At 51.7% G+C, this 22,205-nt stretch overlaps 1 protein-coding gene across 1 annotated transcript in view; it reads left to right on the top strand.

Moving 5' to 3' along the window:
- kif26ba (kinesin family member 26Ba) overlaps positions 1-22,205 on the top strand; it is a 275,252-nt gene that overhangs the window by 64,868 nt on the left and 188,179 nt on the right. Inside the window, exon 3 of the mRNA XM_067988624.1 lies at positions 20,423-20,974. Within this exon, the coding sequence (XP_067844725.1) occupies positions 20,423-20,974 (552 nt within the window). The remainder of the gene's footprint in view (positions 1-20,422; positions 20,975-22,205) is intronic.

Raw genomic sequence — 22,205 nt, forward strand, 5'->3', positions numbered from 1 at the left:
TTAGAGCATAAATTCCGGCACAGACCTGTTGGACTGAATGGCCTTTTCTATGCTGTAAATTCGATGTCATTCCATGTAAATCTAGTGCCTCCTCACCGGATGTGTAGAGGACGGGCACTCCATTTTCTGAATCAACCCCTAGTGCCCTTTAGGAGAGCAGAAGCAGCGGGGAGCACAAGCTGCTTTTTTGTATCGGGCGAGGCCCACAGGTCAGTCTCAGCGCGGCCATTGACGGCCCAAACGTACACTCGCCCCATCTCGCCGAGGCCGGCTGGCATGGGGTTACCCGGTAAAGACCAGGCATTCAATTTTGGCCTTTCTTAGTTCGCCAGATGAAAACGCCTGTCGTCCCCACGGTCCGTGAAAGGAGGCGGTTCGTTGGGCTAAAGTTGCTCGTTCTGAACGCTTCCTTTGATACGCCTGATCACCAGTGCCTCCTGCTGGACGAGCTGAGGTGGATCTGGAGAGTGGGTGTTGGCGAGAGCTCGGCGCAATGGGCTGCTCTGAGTTGGGGGTGGGTGGGGGGGTGTAGTTTTGGTGAAAAGCCTCAGCATTTTCTAGTGGTCCGTAATGTGCTTCCCTGTATCTGCGTGATCATCGCTCCTAATGTGAATTTAATTCATCGCATCCAAAGGCTTTCAACTCAAGGTTTGGCTGAAGGGCCCCTCAAGGATGAATAAATTCTTTTATTCTCTTTCCTAGCTGCTGATCACGTATCTCGATTCAAATGATTCATTACATGATAATGCCTCAGAAAACCTGCTTTGTTTCCTGTTAGTGTTTAATGGTGATGTATTTAATTCCCAGTCCTTTGTCTGCCTCCCTTTCTTCACATTTGGTATGATTTATCATGGGCAAAGCACTGCCAGGTTACACACAATGTGGTTCCATTACTTAAAAACCAAGTGCCCCACTGTCCAGTCCCAACCTAGCCTATTTATCTTCAATTCTATCTCAAACGAAATGAAAACAGCTGCTGGATGTCTCCTGTTCATCGAATCATACGACACAGAAGGAGGCCTTTCGGCCCATCTTGCCTGGGCCAGCTCTTTGAAAGAGCTATCCAATTAGTCCCACTCCCCCGCTCTTTCCCCATAGCTCTGAAAATTGTTCCTTTTCAAGTACTCCAGTGCAGTGCTGAGGGAGTGCTGCACTGTTGGAGGTGCCGTCTTTCAGATGAGACGTTAAATCGAGGCCCCGTCTGCCTTCTCAGGTGGACGTAAAAGATCCCATGGTGAAGAAGAGCAAGGGAGTTCTCCCCAGTGTCCTGGCCAATATTTATCCCTCAATCAACACCACTAAAGCAGATGATCTGTTTGTGGGACCTTGCTGTGCGCAAATTGGCTGCTGCGTTTCCTACAGTACAAACAGTGACTACACTTCAAAAATACTTCATTGGCTGTAAAGCGTTTTGGGACATCCTGAGGTCGTGAAAGGCATATAAATACTAGTCTTTCCTTCTTTCTTGTATATCCAATTCCCTATTGACTCTGCTTCCACCACCCTTTCAGGCAGTGCATTCCAGATCATAACATCACCATTGACCAGAAACTTAACTGGACCAGCCATATAAATACTGTGGTTACAAGAGCTGGTCAGAGGCTGGGTATTCTGCAGCGAGTGACTCACCTCCTGACTCCCCAAAGCCTTTCCACCATCTACAAGGCACAAGTCAGGATTGTGATGGAATACTCTCCACTTGCCTGGATGAGTGCAGCTCCAACTACATTTAAGAAGCTCGACACCATCCAGTACAAAGCAGCCCACTTGATTGGCACCCCATCTACCACCCTAAAATTCACTCCCTTCACCACCGGCGCACTGTGGCTGCAGTGTGTAACCATCCACAGGATGCACTGCAGCAACTCACCAAGGCTTCTTCGACAGCACCTCCCAAACCCGCGACCTCTACCACCTAGAAGGACAAGAGCAGCAGGTACATGGGAACAACACCACCTGCACGTTCCCCTCCAAGTCACACATCATTCCAACTTGGAAATATATTGCCGTTTCTTCATCGTCGCTGGGTCAAAATCCTGGAACTCCCTTCCTATCAGCACTGTGGGAGAACCTTCACCACATGGACTGCAGCGGTTCAAGAAGGCGGCTCACCACCACCTTCTCAAGGGCAATTAGGGATGGGCAATAAATGCCGGCCTCGCCAGCGATGCCCACATCCCATAAACGAATAATTTTAAAAAATCTGTGTAAAAAAAATTCTCCTCATCTCCCTTCTAGTTCTTTTGCCGTAAATCTGTGTACTCCTGTTACCGACCCTCCTGCCAATGGAAATAGTTTCTCCTTATTTACTCTATCAAAAACCCTCATAATTTTGAATACCTCTATTAAATCTCCTCTTAACCTTCTCTACTGTATGGGAAAATAGCAACAAGAGTAGATCATTCAGACTCTCGAGCCCATTAGATCGTGGCTGATTCGTATCTTAACTCCATTTACCTGCCTTGGTTCCGTAATCCTTAATACCCTTGCCTCACAAAAATCTATTAATCTCAATCTTGAAATTTTCAATTGACCCCCAGCCTCAACAGCTTTTTGGGGGAGAGAGTTCCAGATTTCCACTACCCTTTGTGTGAAGATGTGCTTCCTGACATCACCTCTGAATGGCCTAGGTTATTTTAAGGTTATGCCCCCTTGTTCTTGACTCCCCCACCGGAGGAGGATAACGATCCCAGCTTCTCCAGTCTCGCCACATGCGATTGCAGCAAACAGTTCATGTTTCGCTTCAGTGGGTCGTCTCCTTTCCTGGAAGTGTTTGCAATCTCACCCTCGAGGAGAGCCGCAAATCCACCTTCAACACGACAGTCTCAGTTGTTTACGGAGCTGCTCTCATTGGTGTCCTACGATTGATGGACAGGAGCCATGAATTGCGAGGAGATGGGGCCACACTGGTTATATAAAATGGTGGTGAGCATGCGCCAAGGGACATATTGCGCCTGTGCACACACGCATGCAAAAGTTGCCATTTGCTTTTTGCTGTCAAGTTTCTATTCTAGTTATTCCAATGCCCTCCTTGCCGGCTTCCCACCTTCCACCCTCTGTAAACTTGAGCTCGTCCAAAACTCTGCTGCCCATATCCTAACTCGCACCAAGTCCCGTTCACCCAATTCTGGTCTCTTGAGCATCTCCAATTTCCTTCGCCCCTCCATTGGCAGCTGTGCCTTCAACTGTCTAGGCCCTAAGCTCTGGAATTTCTTCCCTATACCTCTCCACCTCTCTATCTTTCTCTCCTCTAAGATGCTCCTTAAAACCTACCTCTTTGACCAAGCTTTTGGTCACATGCTTCGTATGTGGCTCGGTGTCAAATTCTGTTTGATAATCGCTCCTGTGAAGTACCTTGGGACGTTTTACTACATTAAAGGCGCTATATAAATGCCAGTTGTTATTGTTGAATTATAATCTGAAGGTGAAGTGATGGGAATGTTTTGTCTTTACACCGGCTATTAGAACAACCCTGGCAGCCTCACCAGGAGGCACAACTAGTGTGCCCACTAACTCGCTGTGTATGGTCTAGTTACACCCGGTGCATGGAGAAATCTCGCCCTCTGATGCCGCCCAGCACTGCCACTGACAGTGGGTACAGCTGGCACCCACTGCAAAGGGCAGACACATTCCATTCTGAATGGTTAGCCCCCAGCCAGCCAGCAACCCCACCCCCACCCCTAAAGACAGAGCCGTTGAATTTCTCGGAGCCGCCAATAAAACTCCTAGAACGTGCAATAGGACGGGATGTTCGATTTCATTGGAATGCACTGATTCATTTCGTTCACTTTCATTGTGTCGATGATGGATTTTATGGTCAATGGTGGATTTTACAGCTACAGAAACTTCACTTAAAATAGTGCAGAAAATAGCACAGGTCGTTTGGTGACTTGTTGCTGCCTGTTCGAAGTGGCCATGTTGGTTGGGTCCATTTAATGCTGGAACCTGTTTGTTCAGTCTCGATAACAGGTGGATAAGGCTAATTGTATTGGGTGCAGAAGTTATCAGTGAAGTTGTATATTAGACTGGACAATGCTGCGGAACTGTGTACGGTCGGGTTTAATGTTTAACGGCCCCTGTTGTTTTCAGTGGCACATCTGTCCATATCACAACTGCTTCATGTTCACTGCTGTTTTCTCATAACCAGCATTAGTGAAATATTAGTGTACAAATGCACAGCTCCTCTCTGGTTCTGGGTACGTGCACTGCCTGCTCTGGTACTGATGCATTCAAATCAGGAGGGCATCAATCTTTAGCTGAGAGATGGGGTGGGGGGGAGCGGGGGTTCTATATTGGTACTGAACTATGGAGGAGAAAATAAATTAACCAGTGTTCCTACTTCTGATCATAATTCAGTGATCCTCTTTCCAGCGGGGGTGTGTGTGCGTGTGTTTATATATGTCTGTGCGTATGTAAGTATATGTGTGTGTGTATATGTGTATATCTGTATATGTGAGTGTATACATGTGTGCGTATATGTGAGTGTATGTATGTTTGCGTGTGTATATGTGTGTGTATATGTGTGTGTATATGTGTGTGTGCGTATATGTGAGTGTATGTATGTTTGCGTGTATATGTGTGTGTATATGTGAGTGTATGTATGTTTGCGTGTATATGTGTGTGTGTATATGTGTGTGTGTATATGTGAGTGTGTGCGTTTTTGAATAGTGGGTGAGGTTGTGGCTTCTGCTGTGATTCCTCTCCCCACCTTGGTTGAACAGCTTGTTCACACCCACTATCAAGATTTACACATTAGGAACGGTGACTTTGGAGAAGGATTGGAGGGCTGACTGACTGTCAAACTTTATCCCAGATACAGTCAGCACCTTCTCGGAAAGCAGGGGAGAAAACTGAATTAAAAAAAACCCCACGAAGACTCTAGCTTGACTCTTTTCCAAGCAGTGAGCGGGCTCTATTTATCCTCCCATCACCATCAGTGTATTCTGTGCCTGGACCGGTGGCCCTGTGAGTTCTCACAACCCCTTTAGGAAACTGGGGTTGTTCATAGACTAGGGAGGGAGCCAGTTCTCCGAGAATGGCCTGAGTCTCCCTGTGCCATCTGCCTTTCGGAGAAAGGCCTAAAGTACAGCAATCGATCCTTTAATATTTTTGCGCCCTGGATAAGCCCCATTCAAGAATGTAATTCAACCATAGAAACAGAGGAGAAAGTCACGGATGAGAAAAGGCCCATTGAAGCTCACTGTCAATGAGGGGGGGGGGGGGGGGGGGGGGGGGGCAGGTTTTCACTCCTATAGAAGGGCGGCCAGTTTACTGGCTATTGGGTCACCAATGGCCATGTTTACATCACAGAGCTGCCCTTCCTGACTCTGGCAGCTGGCTGTAATATGAAGTCACTAACACTGGGAGTGTTGGAACTGCTGAGAATCACCTCGCTCGCTGGTACCTCCAGAGACAGCGGCGCCCCCAGTGGACAAATATAAACTCTACCGGAGGCGCCAGCTGATATTTTTCCTACCCACAGGCAGCAGCAACTTTCCTCTTTGCTGGTGTGGATATTATCTTTCTCCCCATCTCCATCTTCCCTGATCTCCCCATTCCCCCATCTCCAACTTTCCCCATCTCTGCCTTCCTCCATCCTCCCCCTTCCCCATCTCCCCTTCCCCCTTCCCCCATCTCCCCTTCCCCCTTCCCCATCTTCCCCCCTTCCCCATCTCTCCCCTTCCCCCATCTTCCCCCCTTCCCCCATCTCCCCCTTCCCCCATCTCCCCCTTCCCCCATCTCCCCCTTTCCCCATCTCCCCTTCCCCATCTCCCCCTTTCCCCCATCTCCCCCTTCCCCATCTCCCCCTTCCCCCTTTCCCCATCTCCCCCTTCCTCCATCTCCCCTTCCCCCATCTCCCCCTTCCCCCCATATCCCCCATCTCCACCACCTTTCCCCATCTCCACCTTCCCCCATCTCCTCATTTCCTGTCAATCCCTCTCCCTCTCCCCCACCTCAACCAGCCATCACGGCGGGTCTGACAGGCAGAAATCACAGCACAGGAGGAGGCCATTCAGCCCATCGTGCCTGTGCCTCTCTGAAAGAGCTATTCAATTAGTTCCCACTCCCATAGCCGTGCAAATTTTTCCTTTTCAAGTATTTATCCAATTCCCTTTTGAAAGTTACTACTGAATCTGCTTCCACCGCCCTTTCAGGCAGCGCGTTCCAGATCATAACAACTCGCTGCGTAAAAGAAATTTCTCCTTATCGCCTCCTGGTTCTTTTGCCAATTACCTTAAATCTGTGTCCTCTGGTTACCAACCCTCCCTTTAAAGCCACGCATGAAGGCGAGTGCTGGTGGAGTAATGGCGATGGGACCCACCTCTCACTCTCGGGCTGTTGTTCCCAAGTCTCCTGGACACCCGGCAGCAAATAGTCCTCCAGTTTCTATAAAACGTTCAAGCAGCCTTCGTGCGTTGGCGTAACAGCAACTCTCAAGGTGCTTCACAGAGGTGAGAGCGTGAAGGGTGGAGGCAGGGGGTTTAGGAGTTAGTCTGAAGGGTTATGGGAGGTGACCGAAGGCATCGTCAAAGAAATAGATTTTGAAGAGGTTTCTGAAGGTGAAGGGAGATTTAACAAGGTACAGCGGTCTAGGAAGCAAATTCTTGAGTGCGAGGGAGCTGAAGGAGCCTCTCCGTCTCTCTCTCCTCCTTTAAGATGCTCCTTAAAACCTACCTCTTTGACTAAGCTTTTGTTCATCTGTCCTAATATCTCCTTTTTTGGCTGTGCCAATTTTTGTCTGAATACGCTCCTGTGAAGCGCCTCGGGACAGTTTACTACGTTAAAGATGCCATATAAATGCAATTAACCTCTTTTCCCAGAGTGTGGTTAGAATGTGGAACTCGCTACCACATGGAGTAGTTGAGGTGAATAGCATAGATACATTTAAGGGGAAGCTAGATAAACACATGAGAGAGAAATTAATGGAAGGATATGCTGATGGGGTTAGATGAAGAGGCTCGTGTGGAGCATAAATGCCGGCATGGACCAGTTGGGTCGAATGACCTGTTTCTGTGCTGTAAGAGGCACTTGCTGCCGCACATGGCTTAGTGCAACTTGCAAAACGCTGTAGTAGCCCCTGGGAACCTGCTTACAATGAGAGAGGAGTGCAGCTCAAACTGGGCCCTCACAGTAGGCCGGAATCCCTCTGTTTACACAACGCATAACAGGCCCCTCACCTGGATTAGAGGGTATCTAACCAGCAAATAGGAGAAGGTCATAAACCAGGCTCCTTATCTTCTTGTTCAATGAAGTGTGTATGGGGGAGTGGGGGGGTGGAGTGGTAGTAGACAGCGCGGACTTAAAAGTAGAGGCCTAATATGCTGTGATCATGTGGCACCTTTTCCCATGTCAGCCCCTTTAACCTCCTCTGGATTACTCACTGTGGTGATGGCAGATTTAATTGCACTGCTGTTGTTCTCCTGCTACTTCATTTCAGCCTTGAGGTAAAGGTTGGGTTCTGAACAGAGTTCTCTGCAAGTTACCTAATGCAACCAGATAACTAATTTGTACACACACTAGCCCTTCCTCTCCGCTGCCCCTCTGTGCTATCCCTTCTCCGTACTCCCCCCCCCCCCCACCAATCCTCCTGGATCGGCGTGTTATTATGTAAAAATTGATTGAATCTTTAATAAAAACAGACTGAAGTCAATCGAAACACCGAAGGTTGTGATTTACTAAACATTACAATTTAGTTATAGGTGGTACGAGAGGCCCAGAACAGTGTTAGCCTCCGAGTACAACTATCCCAAAACAGTTGGATCAACTGTAAAACCCAGCACCTCTTGTCGTTCCTGAGTTCCTGCCCTCCAGTACATTACGTTTCCCTACATTACAACAGAGACTTCATTTCAAAAAAGTACTTCATTGGCTGTAAAGCGCTTTGGGACGTCCTGAGGTCATGAAAGACGCCATATAAACGCAAGCCTTCCTTCCCCTCCCTTTGTGTCTAGTGATCCCGTTCCGATTTTTTACAGCTAACCTATTGTAGGTAATCGGGATCAAGCCAGGGTTATCCATCAATGGGGAAGCGGTTGTGTTCGAGATGTTCAGCAAAGCTGGGTTATTGTGAAAGGATTACGTATTGTATGACTGGTGTAACAGGCCACTACACTATGTGACATGTCTGTGGGCAGACAGGTCTGAGAGTCTTGTATTAACACCACTATTGAAAATGTATTAGTGTCAGATCCAAAGAGCCACTGAGATTGGAAGTGAATCATTTCCTAGTTTCTGCAGAGGTCGATCGACCAAGATGGAGGCTGCAGCTAATGCACGTGGGGATATCGGAGTCGGCGCCCGTACACACACGGTCTGGGACGGTTGAATTACTTAATCAGATCAGCCAGTTATTTTCTAAGCCCTGCTGCACTGAACCTAGTGAAGCTCACTCTAACACTTAGGAGGCAGAGGTTGAAGTGACACCTGCAAGTGGAGATTTAAGTGATAGAGGCAGGCGTAGGAAGATGCCTTTGACAACTATCCCTTCAGATCACTCCAGCAGCTAGCTGTCTGCTCTTGTCAGTTAAGATTTTACAGACCTCCTTTGAAGTGCCCTAACTGGAGCGAGCTGGGCCCTCGTCTAATGACTGTGAAATGTTATCTGGAGAGCGCAGAGTCAGGGGGCACATTGAATGCGGTGGCTGAGGCTGCTTCAACCTTCTTTCACAACACTGGGGTTATTTAAACTTTATAAATCCGCTCATTCGTGAGCCGGCAACCAGAAAGAAAAATGACCTTGAAAGCTGCTGGATTGTTGTTAAATCCCAACTGGTTCACTAATGTTCTTCAGGGAAACTCAGCGTCTCAACTGAAACTCTGCTGCCCGCACCCCATCCCGCACCATGTTCCACTCACCCATCACCCCTGTGTTCGCTGATCGACATTGGTTCCTGGGCCCCCAAACACCTCAAATTTATAATTCTCATCTTCGCGTTTAAATCCCTTCATGGCCTCGCCCCTCCCTATCTCTGTAACCTCCTCCAGCCCTACAACCCTCCGAGAAACTCTGCGTTCCTCCAGCTCTGGCCTCTAGTGCATTCCCTTGACCCCATCATTGGCGGGCGTGCCTTCAGCCATCTAGGTCCTAGGCTCTGGAATTCTCTCCCTGTACCTCTCCGCCTCATCGTACCCCTCTCCTCCTTTAGGGCTCTCCTTAAAACCCACTTCTACAACAAAGCATTGAGTCACCCCCTCTCCCCCCACCAAAATCTCCCTTTGTGGCTTGATGTCAATTTTTGTCTGAAGCTCTTTGGGACGTGTTTCTACGCTAAAGGCGCTATATAAATGCAAGCTGTTGTTGGGGGGGGGGAACCTGCCACTCCTGCCTAGCCTGATCCACATGTGACTCCAGTCCCATTACTACGTGGTTGACTCTTAATGACCTGAGGGCAACTAGGGATGGACAATAAATTCTGCGTTGCCAGCGTCCTCCACATCCCAACAACACAAAACAACTTTGCTGCTCGGGGTGCTTGAATATGGTGCTTGAGCCTCTTAGACCAAACCCTTGCACGTCGTTGACACGCAGCCAATCTTTCAGCAGGTGTTTCTGGTGATGCTGGACTTTACCCGGTTGTGATTCAGCATCACAGTCGGTGTTTAGAAACCAGCGTAAGGCGCATAGCCTTCGGTGAAACGTGTTTGGCCTACCATTTACCGTTAAGGGAGGAGAACCAGAAGAGTTGTGAGGTATTCACCAACAAATAACAACAACTTGCGATCCTATAGCATCTTTAATGTAGAGAACACTCTAAGGTGCTTTTCAGAGGACAATCAGATGCCGAGGAGTAGTACAATAATACGTCTGCCAAACCCATGACCTCTACCACCTAGATGGACAAGGGAACACCATCACCTCCGAGTTCCCCTCCAAGTCCCACACCACCCCAACTCGGACATATATCGCCCACTCCTTCATCGTCGCTGGGTCAAAATCCCGGGACTCCCCTACCTAATAGCATTGTGGGAGCCCCTTCCCCACACGGACTGCAGCGGTTCAAGAAGACAGCCCACCACCACCTTCTCAAGGGCAATTAGGGATGGGCAATAAATACCAAATGACAATCCTTGCCGACGACGCCCACATCTCCAGAATGAATACAGAATCATACAGCATAAAAGGAGGCCATTTGGCCCATCTTGCCTGTGCCAGCAATCCAATTAGTCCCACTCCCCCCTGCTCTTTTTCCATAGCCTTGCAAATATTTCCTTTTCAAGTTTATATCCAATTCCTTTTTGAAAGTTACTATTGAATCTGCTTCCACCACCCTTTCAGGCAGCGTATTCCAGATCGTAACAACTCGCTGCGTTAAAAAAAAATTCTCTTCATCTCTCCCTCCCTGGTTCTTTTGCCAATTATCTCAAGCAACCTAATTGACAAGGCAACCTTTAATGGGCGAACAGGCCTATCCTGAGGCCGGCCCTGCCTTTTGTTCTCAAAATGCTGAAACGAGAAAGACATTCAAACAGGTAACGAGTTAAATTCGCTCACGCAGGCTCAATCCCCACCCTCAACCCTTCACGGGAAATTAGTTGTCTGTTTATCGGGATCCAGCAGGGGGAAAGGCTTACGTCACTCTAGGTAGGCCGTGTGTGAAGATAACATGTGACCCAGTGGAACAGCCGTGGCTGATTAACTAGGAGCCAGAGCTGCTCGAGAATTCAGTCATTTATGAGTGGATATCCTCAGGGTAAATTCCAGCATCAATAATTAATGTCTCTTTATGCACCATTATACATTATATCCATAGATCTCACATTTTAATAATTAACACTTAAAATTAGAGCTGCCATGCTGCATAATTAATAATTAAAACTGGCTTCTTTAGGTACATTTGTTTCCCGCGGCTGTGATGGTGAGGAAGAACAGCTGGTTTTCATTTCAATCTTAAGAATTGTTCAGCGAATAAAAAAGTTCTCAATCAGGCACTTGGAAAGTGGTGAATGCCAGATAATGGAGGGTATGGGCACACATGGAGAGGGGGGTGGAGAGAAGCACGGGGAGAGGGAGGGCAGCACGGGGAGAGAGAGGGAGGGCAGCACGGGGAGAGAGAGGGAGGGCAGCACGGGGAGAGAGAGGGAGGGCAGCATGGGGAGAGAGAGGGAGGGCAGCACGGGGAGAGAGAGGGAGGGCAGCACGGGGAGAGGGAGGGCAGCACGGGGAGAGAGAGGGAGGGCAGCACGGGGAGAGAGAGGGAGGGCAGCACGGGGAGAGAGAGGGAGGGCAGCACGGGGAGAGAGAGGGAGGGCAGCACGGGGAGAGAGAGGGAGGGCAGCACGGGGAGAGAGAGGGAGGGCAGCGCAGGGAGAGAGAGGGAGGGCAGTGCAGGGAGAGAGGGAGAGGGCAGCACTGGGAGAGAGAGGGAGAGGGCAGCGCAGGGAGAGAGAGGGAGAGGGCAGCACGGGGAGAGAGAGGGAGGGAGGGCAGGGAGAGAGAGGGAGGGCAGCGCAGGGAGAGAGAGGGAGGGCAGTGCAGGGAGAGAGAGGGAGGGCAGTGCAGGGAGAGAGAGGGAGGGCAGCACGGGGAGAGAGAGGGAGGGCAGCACTGGGAGAGAGAGGGAGAGGGCAGTGCAGGGAGAGAGAGGGAGAGGGCAGTGCAGGGAGAGTGGGAGAGGGCAGCACTGGGAGAGAGAGGGAGGGCAGCACTGGGAGAGAGAGGGCAGCACTGGGAGAGAGAGGGAGAGGGCAGTGCAGGGAGAGAGAGGGAGGGCAGCACGGGGAGAGAGAGGGAGGGCAGCACTGGGAGAGAGAGGGAGAGGGCAGTGCAGGGAGAGTGGGAGAGGGCAGCACGGGGAGAGAGAGGGAGGGCAGCACTGGGAGAGAGAGGGAGAGCAGCGCAGGGAGAGAGAGGGAGAGGGCAGTGCAGGGAGAGAGAGGGAGAGGGCAGCACGGGGAGAGAGAGGGAGGGCAGCACTGGGAGAGAGAGGGAGAGGGCAGTGCAGGGAGAGAGAGGGAGAGGGCAGCACGGGGAGAGAGAGGGAGGGAGGGCAGGGAGAGAGAGGGAGAGGGCAGCACGGGGAGAGAGAGGGAGGGCAGCACTGGGAGAGAGAGGGAGAGGGCAGCACGGGGAGAGAGAGGGAGGGCAGCACTGGGAGAGAGAGGGAGGGCAGCGCAGGGAGAGAGAGGGAGAGGGCAGTGCAGGGAGAGAGGGAGAGGGCAGCACGGGGAGAGAGAGGGAGGGCAGCACTGGGAGAGGGAGGGAGAGGGCAGCACTGGGAGAGAGAGGGAGAGGGCAGCACGGGGAGAGAGAGGGAGGGCAGCACTGGGAGAGAGAGGGAGAGGGCAGCACTGGGAGAGAGAGGGAGAGGGCAGCGCAGGGAGAGAGAGGGAGGGCAGCACTGGGAGAGAGAGGGAGGGCAGCACGGGGAGAGAGAGGGAGGGCAGCACTGGGAGAGAGAGGGAGAGCAGCGCAGGGAGAGAGAGGGAGAGGGCAGTGCAGGGAGAGAGAGGGAGAGGGCAGCACGGGGAGAGAGAGGGAGGGCAGCACTGGGAGAGAGAGGGAGAGGGCAGCACGAGGAGAGAGAGGGAGGGCAGCACTGGGAGAGAGAGGGAGAGGGCAGTGCAGGGAGAGAGGGAGAGGGCAGCACGGGGAGAGAGAGGGAGAGGGCAGCACTGGGAGAGAGAGGGAGGGCAGCGCAGGGAGAGAGAGGGAGAGGGCAGCACTGGGAGAGAGAGGGAGGGCAGCACGGGGAGAGAGAGGGAGAGGGCAGCACGGGGAGAGAGAGGGAGGGCAGCACTGGGAGAGAGAGGGAGGGCAGCACTGGGAGAGAGAGGGAGGGCAGCACGGGGAGAGAGAGGGAGGGCAACGCAGGGAGAGAGAGGGAGGGCAGCATGGGGAGAGAGGGAGGGCAGCACGGGGAGAGGGAGGGAGGGCAGCACGGGGAGAGAGAGGGAGGGCAGCACTGGGAGAGAGAGGGAGAGGGCAGCGCAGGGAGAGAGGGAGAGGGCAGCACTGGGAGAGAGAGGGAGAGCAGCGCAGGGAGAGAGAGGGAGAGGGCAGTGCAGGGAGAGAGAGGGAGAGGGCAGCACGGGGAGAGAGAGGGAGGGCAGCACTGGGAGAGAGAGGGAGAGGGCAGCACGGGGAGAGAGAGGGAGGGCAGCACTGGGAGAGAGAGGGAGAGGGCAGTGCAGGGAGAGAGGGAGAGGGCAGTGCAGGGAGAGAGGGAGAGGGCAGCACGGGGAGAGAGAGGGAGAGGGCAGCACTGGGAGAGAGAGGGAGGGCAGCGCAGGGAGAGAGAGGGAGAGGGCAGCACTGGGAGAGAGAGGGAGGGCAGCACGGGGAGAGAGAGGGAGAGGGCAGCACGGGGAGAGAGAGGGAGGGCAGCACTGGGAGAGAGAGGGAGGGCAGCACTGGGAGAGAGAGGGAGGGCAGCACGGGGAGAGAGAGGGAGGGCAACGCAGGGAGAGAGAGGGAGGGCAGCATGGGGAGAGAGGGAGGGCAGCACGGGGAGAGGGAGGGAGGGCAGCACGGGGAGAGAGAGGGAGGGCAGCACTGGGAGAGAGAGGGAGAGGGCAGCGCAGGGAGAGAGGGAGAGGGCAGCACGGGGAGAGAGAGGGAGGGCAGCACTGGGAGAGAGAGGGAGAGGGCAGCGCAGGGAGAGAGAGGGAGAGGGCAGCGCAGGGAGAGAGAGGGAGAGGGCAGCACTGGGAGAGAGAGGGAGGGCAGCGCAGGGAGAGAGAGGGAGGGCAGCGCAGGGAGAGAGAGGGAGAGAAGGCAGCGCAGGGAGAGAGAGGGAGAGAAGGCAGCGCAGGGAGAGAGAGGGAGAGAAGGCAGCGCAGGGAGAGAGAGGGAGAGAAGGCAGCGCAGGGAGAGAGAAGGAGGGAGAGAGAGAGGGCAGCGCAGGGAGAGAGAGAGAAGGCAGCGCAGGGAGAGAGAGAGAGGGCAGCGCAGGGAGAGAGAGGGAGAGAAGGCAGCGCAGGGAGAGAGAGGGAGAGAAGGCAGCGCAGGGAGAGAGAGGGAGAGAAGGCAGCGCAGGGAGAGAGAAGGAGGGAGAGAGAGAGGGCAGCGCAGGGAGAGAGAGAGAAGGCAGCGCAGGGAGAGAGAGAGAGGGCAGCGCAGGGAGAGAGAGTGGCACAGAGATAGAGGGAGAATACATCGAGCTGACACACCAGTGCCATACTGAGGGAGAGCTGCAGTGTTGGAGGGTTGGAACTGAGGGAGTGCTGCACTATCGGAGGGTCAATACTGAGGGAGTGCTGCGCTGTCGGAGGGTCAGTATTGAGGGAGTGCTGCGCTGTCGGAGGGTCAGTACTGCGGGAGTGCTGCACTGTCGGAGGGTCAGTACTGCGGGAGTGCTGCACTGTCGGAGGGTCTATACTGAGGGAGTGCTGCACTGTTGGAGGGTTGGAACTGAGGGAGTGCTGCACTATCGGAGGGTCAGTACTGAGGGAGTGCTGCACTGTCGGAGGGTCAGTATTGAGGGAGAGCTGCATTGTCGGAGGGTCTATACTGAGGGAGAGCTGCATTGTCGGAGGGTCTATACTGAGGGAGTGCTGCATTGTCGGAGGGTCTATACTGAGGGAGTGCTGCATTGTCGGAGGGTCTATACTGAGGGAGTGCTGCATTGTCGGAGGGTCTATACTGAGGGACTGCTGCACTGTCGACGGGTCAGTACTGTGGGAGTGCAGCAGTGTCAGAGGTGCCGTCCCCTGGATGAAATGTTTAACTGAGGCCCTGTTCTGATGCACGGAGAGATTCTGAGGCAGTATTTGACGGAAAGCAAGGAGTCGACCAGGGCCCAGGCCAATATTCTCTCCTCAACTAACCACCAAAAAATGGACCGAAGGATGAATTTTCTCGGACAGGAGAAACTCCGAGGAGTTTTGGGGAAGTTTTATTACAGTAAAGACTCATATAAAATGCAAATTGTTGTTGCTGACTGGTCATTCATTGCATTGCTGCTTGTGGGATCGTGCTGTGTATAAGTTTGCTGCTGCATTATCCTACATAACGGTCACTGCACTCCAAAACAGCTCACTGTGTGTGAAGCACTTTGGGGCGTTTCTGGGAAATTTGATGAGGCTCCTGACTGCCCTCTGAAATGACCTAGCAAACCATCCAATGTATCAAGAAGAAGGCCCACCAAACACCGCCTTCTCAGGGCAACTAGGGATGGGCAATAAATTGCCTGCGATGCCCCCGTCAAGAGAATGAAGGTTTAAAATATAAAGGTGTGGCTGGGGTTGCCAACTCTGCCGGACGTATTCCAGGAGGTTTCATCACGTGACCTCCCGCCACAACCGCCCTGCCCCCTCCCCCACTCCCCCCCCACCTCCTGCCATTGGTTGCCCGACACCTCCATCCTCAGGGAGCACCACCTTTCCATGGCCAATCGGAAAGCAAACAGACTCTTTGTTACCTGATTGGGTGATTCTTGACCGTCAGTCAAACGGCCTCCCTCCAACTCCAGAATTACGCAGCGCAGAAACAGGCCATTCGGCCCATCAAGTCCACGCTGGTATTTATGCTCCACACGAGCCTCCTCCCTCGCCCTTCCAACATAACACGTGATTATAACTAATAAACAAAAGCGTTAAAAGCAAATGAAAAAAAAACCCACTTATTTTTAAAGCCCCGATGATTTTTGCGGCAGTGTCCAGGAGATTAACCTTCGATTCCTGGAGGCTCCAGGGCAATCCTGGAGGGTTGGCAACCCCAACACGAGGGGTGATTACTCCCAGAGTCAGTGCGATTCACGTGGTGTCTTTACCCACCGGGCCAATGGGGGGAGCCCTTCTTCTTTTCTCTTTTAACGCTTTCGAAAACAATCCTCATCACCTTCCTTCCCCTTTGTGTTTTCCCCTCTGTCGCAGTTCAGTCACAGAGGCTTCGGCTCTTCTCAATCCAGGGCGGCTCTCAATCCGCCCCCCCACCCTCCCCACGTTCTGCGGAAGAGGGTCCTGTCATTTAGGGTGACTTTCACTGGCCGTGTGAAATGGTCTCGTTTCCAGCTGCCAGCGACCGCTCTCCTCCAGCGAAGGACAGGCAGTCATTTGAGACCAGCACAGGGGGCCGCCGACTGGGTGCAGCCTGAACTCTCGAAGGCCCGATTTTTAAAGCAGCCTCCTCGTCTTAATCGAGCCCGTGCGCCAGAGGTATTTTTTTTAACCTGTTGGCGGCGGCCTGCACAGATAGGCCGTGCTGGGGCCTGATGGAGGGAGGGGTGGTGGTTATACTGAATTGGGGCGGTTTCAGAGTCAACATCGGGAAAATATTAGGAGGGAGGTTTTAGTTCAAGAGGTGTGAGGCCCATTGTGATTTTCTTTCCTTTCCTCTTTTCTTTTCTGCCAGCTTTCCCCCACTCCCCCCGTTCCTTCTCCTCCTCCTCGAATAACGCGAGCTCCTTCCACAAGCGCCAGGCCTCGCACAAGTGGCCAATATTCACGTGCGTGTCCAGATAGTGAGTGCTGGCTATTCAACTGCAGGGGAAGCATCACAGCTCAGTCGAACTCGAACTTGCATTTATATAGCACCTTTCACGACCTCAGGATGTTCCAAAGTGCTTTGCAGCCAATGAAGCACAGTCGCTGTCGTAATGTAGGAAACGTGGCAGCCGATTTGTGCACAGCAAGATCCCACAAACAGCAACGTGATAACGACCAGATCATCTGTTTTTAGGTGTTGGTTGAGGGATAAATATTAACCCAGGACACCAGGGAGAACTCCCCTGCTCTTCTTTGAAATAGCGCCGTGGGATTTTTTACCTCCTCCTGAGAGGGCAGACGGGGTCTCGGTTTAATGTCTCATCCGAAAGACGGCACCTCTGACAGTGCAGTACTCCCTCAGTGCTGCACTAGAGTGTCCTAACCCGATGCATTTTCAGGCAAGAGAGTGATTAGGAGTGGAAAACTTGACTGATTCCCACCCCCCAGCCCAGGGCACTAAGATCACATCTATTTCCTTACTGCCATCTCTCAGCTAGAGATCAGCTAGCAAAGCCCAGATCTAGAATCCAACCTGGGACCTTCCCAGTCTGAATGACCGGACGACTCAGTGCTTTAACTGGTTAAGCTTCCAAGGGAGCTGCGTTATCCCATCAAATAGCTGAGGGGTGGGAGGAGGCTTCTGTGGAGCATAAACGCCGATGTGGACAAGTTGGGCCGAATGGCCTGTTTCTGTGCTGTAGACTCGATACAACTTTGTGATAAAAGACAGCATTTTTAACCTGTCCCCAAATGAGTGATTCCCTGCTTTCTCTTCTTGCCGCTGTTTACATTGGTGGCTACGGAAGGAATGGGGTCGTGATTGGGTGCCCTGATTGCTGAGGGAATGAGGACTGCAAGTGTGTGCGCAGACTGACTTCGGAAGAAGGGGCAACATGAGGGAAGGGAAGACAAGAAGGCGCGGGAAAGAAAAGGAAGAGAAAAAGGGGAGGGGGAGGGTGGGAGAAGGTGACGTGGAAAAGATTTGCATTTATTTGGTGCCTTATCACATGTCAGAAACATCTCAAAGCACTTCAAAGGCCATCAATCACTTTGAAGTGCAGCGACTGTGGTTATGTAGGCAAATGTGGCAGCCATGTTGTGCACAGCGAGATCCTACAAAAAGAGAGCAGCACAGGGTGAGGGAGAAGGAGGGAGAGCACTGACTCTGCCCCTCCTATCACTTTAGCTCTGAACTCCTGTTCCTGGTGCCCTGCCCTGTCCAGTAACTGTGGTGCTCTTCACTCCTGCCACTGACACTCTCCCCCTCCTGTCACTCACGCTCTGTCCCTCCTATCACTTTAGCTCTGGACTCCTGTCACTGTTACTCTGCCCCTCCCACCTCGCTGATACTCGAGTCTTTCTGTGCCGCTCGTTCTGACACCAAAAGCGTGGCATCGATGAGTTAGCCTGCAATCTGATAGGGAAGAGGAACCAAAACAATAAGTGAGATGTAAACCTCGGGATCGTTGCTGATCTTAATCTCATGACTCTTGAAATGAGCTAAAATACTTTCTAGAAACTCTCCAGTCTGGGTCAGGCCTCATCGCTTAGGATCTGAAAACGTTCAAACTGCTTTAAAAAAATGAGTGGATGCCATTGGGTCACTTTCACCAGAGACATGCACCCGATGCCTGGGGATAAGGGTTGCCAACTCTGGTTGGACATATTCCTGGAGGTTTCATCACATGACTTCCTACTGCCCTGACCCCCCCCCCCCCCCCCCCCCGCCCTCCCACTATTGGTTGTCCGACATGTCCATCCCCACGGTGCACCCCATTCCTACGCCAATTGGAAAGTGAACAGACCCTTCGTTACCCAATTAGATGGCTCGTCACTGGGGTTACGGGGAGCGGGCAGGAAATTGGACATGAATTTAGATTTGAGGTTAGGATCAGATCAGCCATGATCTTATTGAATGGCGGAGCAGGCTCGAGGGGCCGATTGGCCTACTCCTGCTCCCATTTCTTATGTTTAGTCAAACAGCCTTTTCTCCCCATATTTCCATTAACTAATAAACAAAAGTGTTTGAAGAAAATAAAAACAAAATATACATGTATTTTTTTATTTCTCCTGTGGTATTTCACCTGGGTTGCTCGAATCAGAGTGTCCTGGAGATTAGTCTTTAATTCCCGGAGTCTCCAGGGCGATCCTGGAGGGTGGGCAACCCTACTGGGGATAGAGTTTAGCGTTTACAGGCCTTGGTGCTGAGAGTGGAGGTCACAGCTCTGAGTCCTTTTAGTCTTTCCCTTTCAGTAAATGGATTCCAGGTGGCCGTAAAGTATTAGCACTTTACAGCGGCAGCGGGGCCATTTGTATTCCAAACGAGCAGCTAGGCCTCATTTCCAGAAACCCGTAATTGTCTGGATTTATAAGGCCCTTGCAGCAGGTCATAATCGACAGTCTCTCAGAGTTCCTGACCTTCTGACTATAATTACAGAGCTGCTTGTGCCCAGAACATCGTTCCATTTTAATTTTAATTTGCTGCATTCCTCGAGGAGGAGGTGGGCGTCGCTGGCAAGGCCGGCCTTTGTTGCCCACCCCCGCCCCCCCGGTTGCCTTGAGAAGGTGGTGCTTTGGGCCTTCTTCTTGAACCACTGCACGTGGTGGTTTTTGATACAACTGAGTGGCTTGCAAGGCCACTTCAGAGGGCCGTGAAGAGTCAACCACCTAGGTGTGGGACTGGAGCCACATATAGAATCTCACAGCACAGATGGAGGCCGTTTGGCCAAACGGCCTCCATCTGTGCTGTGAGATTCTATATGTGACTCCAGTCCCACACCTAGGTGGTTGACTATTGAATCTGCTTCTACCACCCTTTCAGGCAGCGCACTCCAGATCATAACAGCTCGCTGCGTTAAAAAAAAACATTTAGGCCAGACCAGGTAAGGACGGCAGGTTTCCTTCCCTAAAAGACATTAGTGAACCAGTTGTTTTTGTTTTAACAACAATCCGACTGCTTTGTGGTCACTTTTATTGATAACCAGATTTTCAAAACTGAATTCAAATTCTCAAACCGCCGTGGTGGGATTTGACCTCCTGCTCTCTGGATTATTAATCCAGGCCTCTGGATCACTAGTCCAGTAACATAACAACTACACTACAGTAACCATTGACTTCCTTTGCAAATTGTGGAGTTTTACTTTTTAATGAAAACATATTAAAAGATTTAAAAAAAAAAGTAATCTAAAGTAGGGTAACGAATCAGATCGATCAATCAAACAGGCCTCGTGTTTGACAGGCCCGAGGCCTAGTCTCAAACAGATACGTTGCTCCCACTTTGACATTAAGCGGGGGCCACTCGAACCCCTCGCCCCACCATTGATCAGATCCGATGTCAAATCAGGGGGTTTCCCCTAAATGAATGTTCTTTGGTTGACAGGTGCTGCCCGATCGAGCCGGTCTGTCTGAAAATCACAATGATTTATTAATCGCTTTAACATTGCAGGCTGCTGCTGAGCTCCTTCATGGTCCCACTCCAGAGATTTGAGCACAAAATCCAGGCTGACACTCCCAGTGCAGTACTGAGGGGGTGCTGCACTGTCGGAGGTGCCGCCTTTCGGATGAGATATTAAACCGAGGCCCCCATTTGCCCTCTCTGGTGGACGCAAAAGATCCCACGGCCACTATTTCTAAGAAGAGCAGGAGGGTTCTCCCCGGTGTCCTGGCCATGATTTATCCCCCAACCAACATCGCTGAAAAAAAATAGATTATCTGGTTATTATCACATTGCTGTTCGTGGGATCTTGCTGTGCGCAAAATTGGCTGCCGTGTTACAGCAGAGACTGCACTTCAAAAAAGTACTTCATTGGCTTTGTAAAGTGCTTTGGGATGTCCTGAGGTGGTGAAAGGTCGCGATATAAATGCAAGTTCTTTCTTTCTTTATGGTTGTTGAGCAGCGAAAACAAGATGTCTGGCTGCCTGACGAAGATCGATCGGAATTAGTAGCGTTAATTCCCCCGCCATCCTTCACCTAACGCCTCCTTCTTTCTGTTCGCAGGACCCGGCTTTCTCAGCTCTGATCCACGACAAGCTCCAGGTGCCGAACACCACCCGCAAAGCCTGGAACGAGCGGGACAACAGGTGCGACATCTGCGCCACCCACCTGAACCAGCTGAAGCAGGAGGCCATCCAGATGGTGCAGACGCTGGAGCAGTACGACGCCTCGCCAGGCTCCCCCCCTCTCCTCCCCCCTCCGCCCCTCTCCAACCTCCCCTCGCTGGTGGGCTCGCGCAACATCGGCAGCCTGCAGGCCCCCCGGGACTGGGCCTTCGTCCCGGCGGCCTACACTGCAACCACCACCACCACCACCACCTACGCGGGCTTCCTGGCCAACAAGCAGGCGGGCAAACCCAACACGCTGGGCCTGGTCGGCGGAGTGGAGAAGAAGAGCGGGCCCCCTGGGCATCCGCTGGCCAAGGCCGGCTTGCAGCTGGCCACCAGCCCCAACAACGGCAACATCCTGAGCTCCGTCGCCATTCAAGCCCACCAGTACCTGGAAGGAACCTGGTCCGTGTCGAGGACCAATGGTGTGACGCTCTATCCCTATCCAGTAAGTGTTTGTAAGGCACGTGCGTCACACACACACACACACACACACACCCTCCATAAACCTGAGGAAATCTGGGACTCCTTCCCCCCCCCCCCGCAAAAAGCTATCGAGACTGGGGGTCAATTGAAAATTTCAAAACTGAGATCGATAGGTTTTTGTTTGGGTAAGGGGTATTATGGGTTATGGAACCAAGGCGGGTAGATGGGAATTAAGAGACAGATCAGCCATGATCTAATTGAACGGCGGAACAGGCTCGAGGGGCTGAATGGCCACCTCCTGTTCCTAATGTTCCTAAAATGCAAGTCTTGCTTTCTTTTTTTTAAAATTTATGTTTACAATGCTAACAAGTAGCAACCAGAGGAAATTCATCCTCTGTCTTTCTATGAACCTGGTTGATCATTTGTAAAGTGATCCAGATGGCTGCACTCTCTCTCTAACGAACGACGGCTAGCTGGTTATTTATGGGATGGGCCTGGTTGTCGAGGTTGGACAAGTGGGGAGGAAGAGAGAAAAATAATCAAAGTCTCACCAAGTGGTAATATACAGAATCTCCTGAGTGTGGCGGAACAAACACCACACGGGCTCATCGAGCACATAAAAGGGAGCAGTCAGTTCAAGACCCCAACCGCTTCTCAATTGGAGTCAGGTTTGACCTTTTAGATTCCACTGAGATAAATCGGAAAAACGTCGGAGCCTCACTTGTGAGTTGAAAGTACACATGCCGATTGTTTCAATGCTCCTATAAAGCAGTAGGGGGTGTCTTGGGGGAATTATTATTGTGACGTATTTGCTCCATTTAATTAGAATTAAAAAAAATCATACAGCACGGAAGGAGGCCGTTCGGCCCATCATGCCTGTGCCGGCACTTTGAAAGAGCTATCCAATTAGTCCCACTCCCCTGCTCTTCCCCTATAGCCCTGCAAATTTTTCCTTTTTAAGTACTTATCCAATTCCCTTTTGAAAGTTACTATTGAATCTGCTTCCACCGCCCTTTCAGGCAGTGCGTTCCAGATCATAACAATTCGCTGCGTTAAAAAAAAATCCTCCCCATCTCCCCTTTAAGGAACATTTTTTTTTAAAGTCTCCTCGTTTGTAGGAGAAATCTTAGTTTTCACACTCCCGCTACAGTTCTACAGTGACCTGCCACTTTGGGCCTCCTGCCCGTTAGAGAGACTTGTGTCTGACGTTAGCCATGGGTTTTGTGGGTGAGTGGCTAGGTCCAGTTCAGTAA

This window comes from Heptranchias perlo, chromosome 8, assembly GCF_035084215.1.
Source record: "Heptranchias perlo isolate sHepPer1 chromosome 8, sHepPer1.hap1, whole genome shotgun sequence".
NCBI lineage: Eukaryota > Metazoa > Chordata > Chondrichthyes > Hexanchiformes > Hexanchidae > Heptranchias > Heptranchias perlo.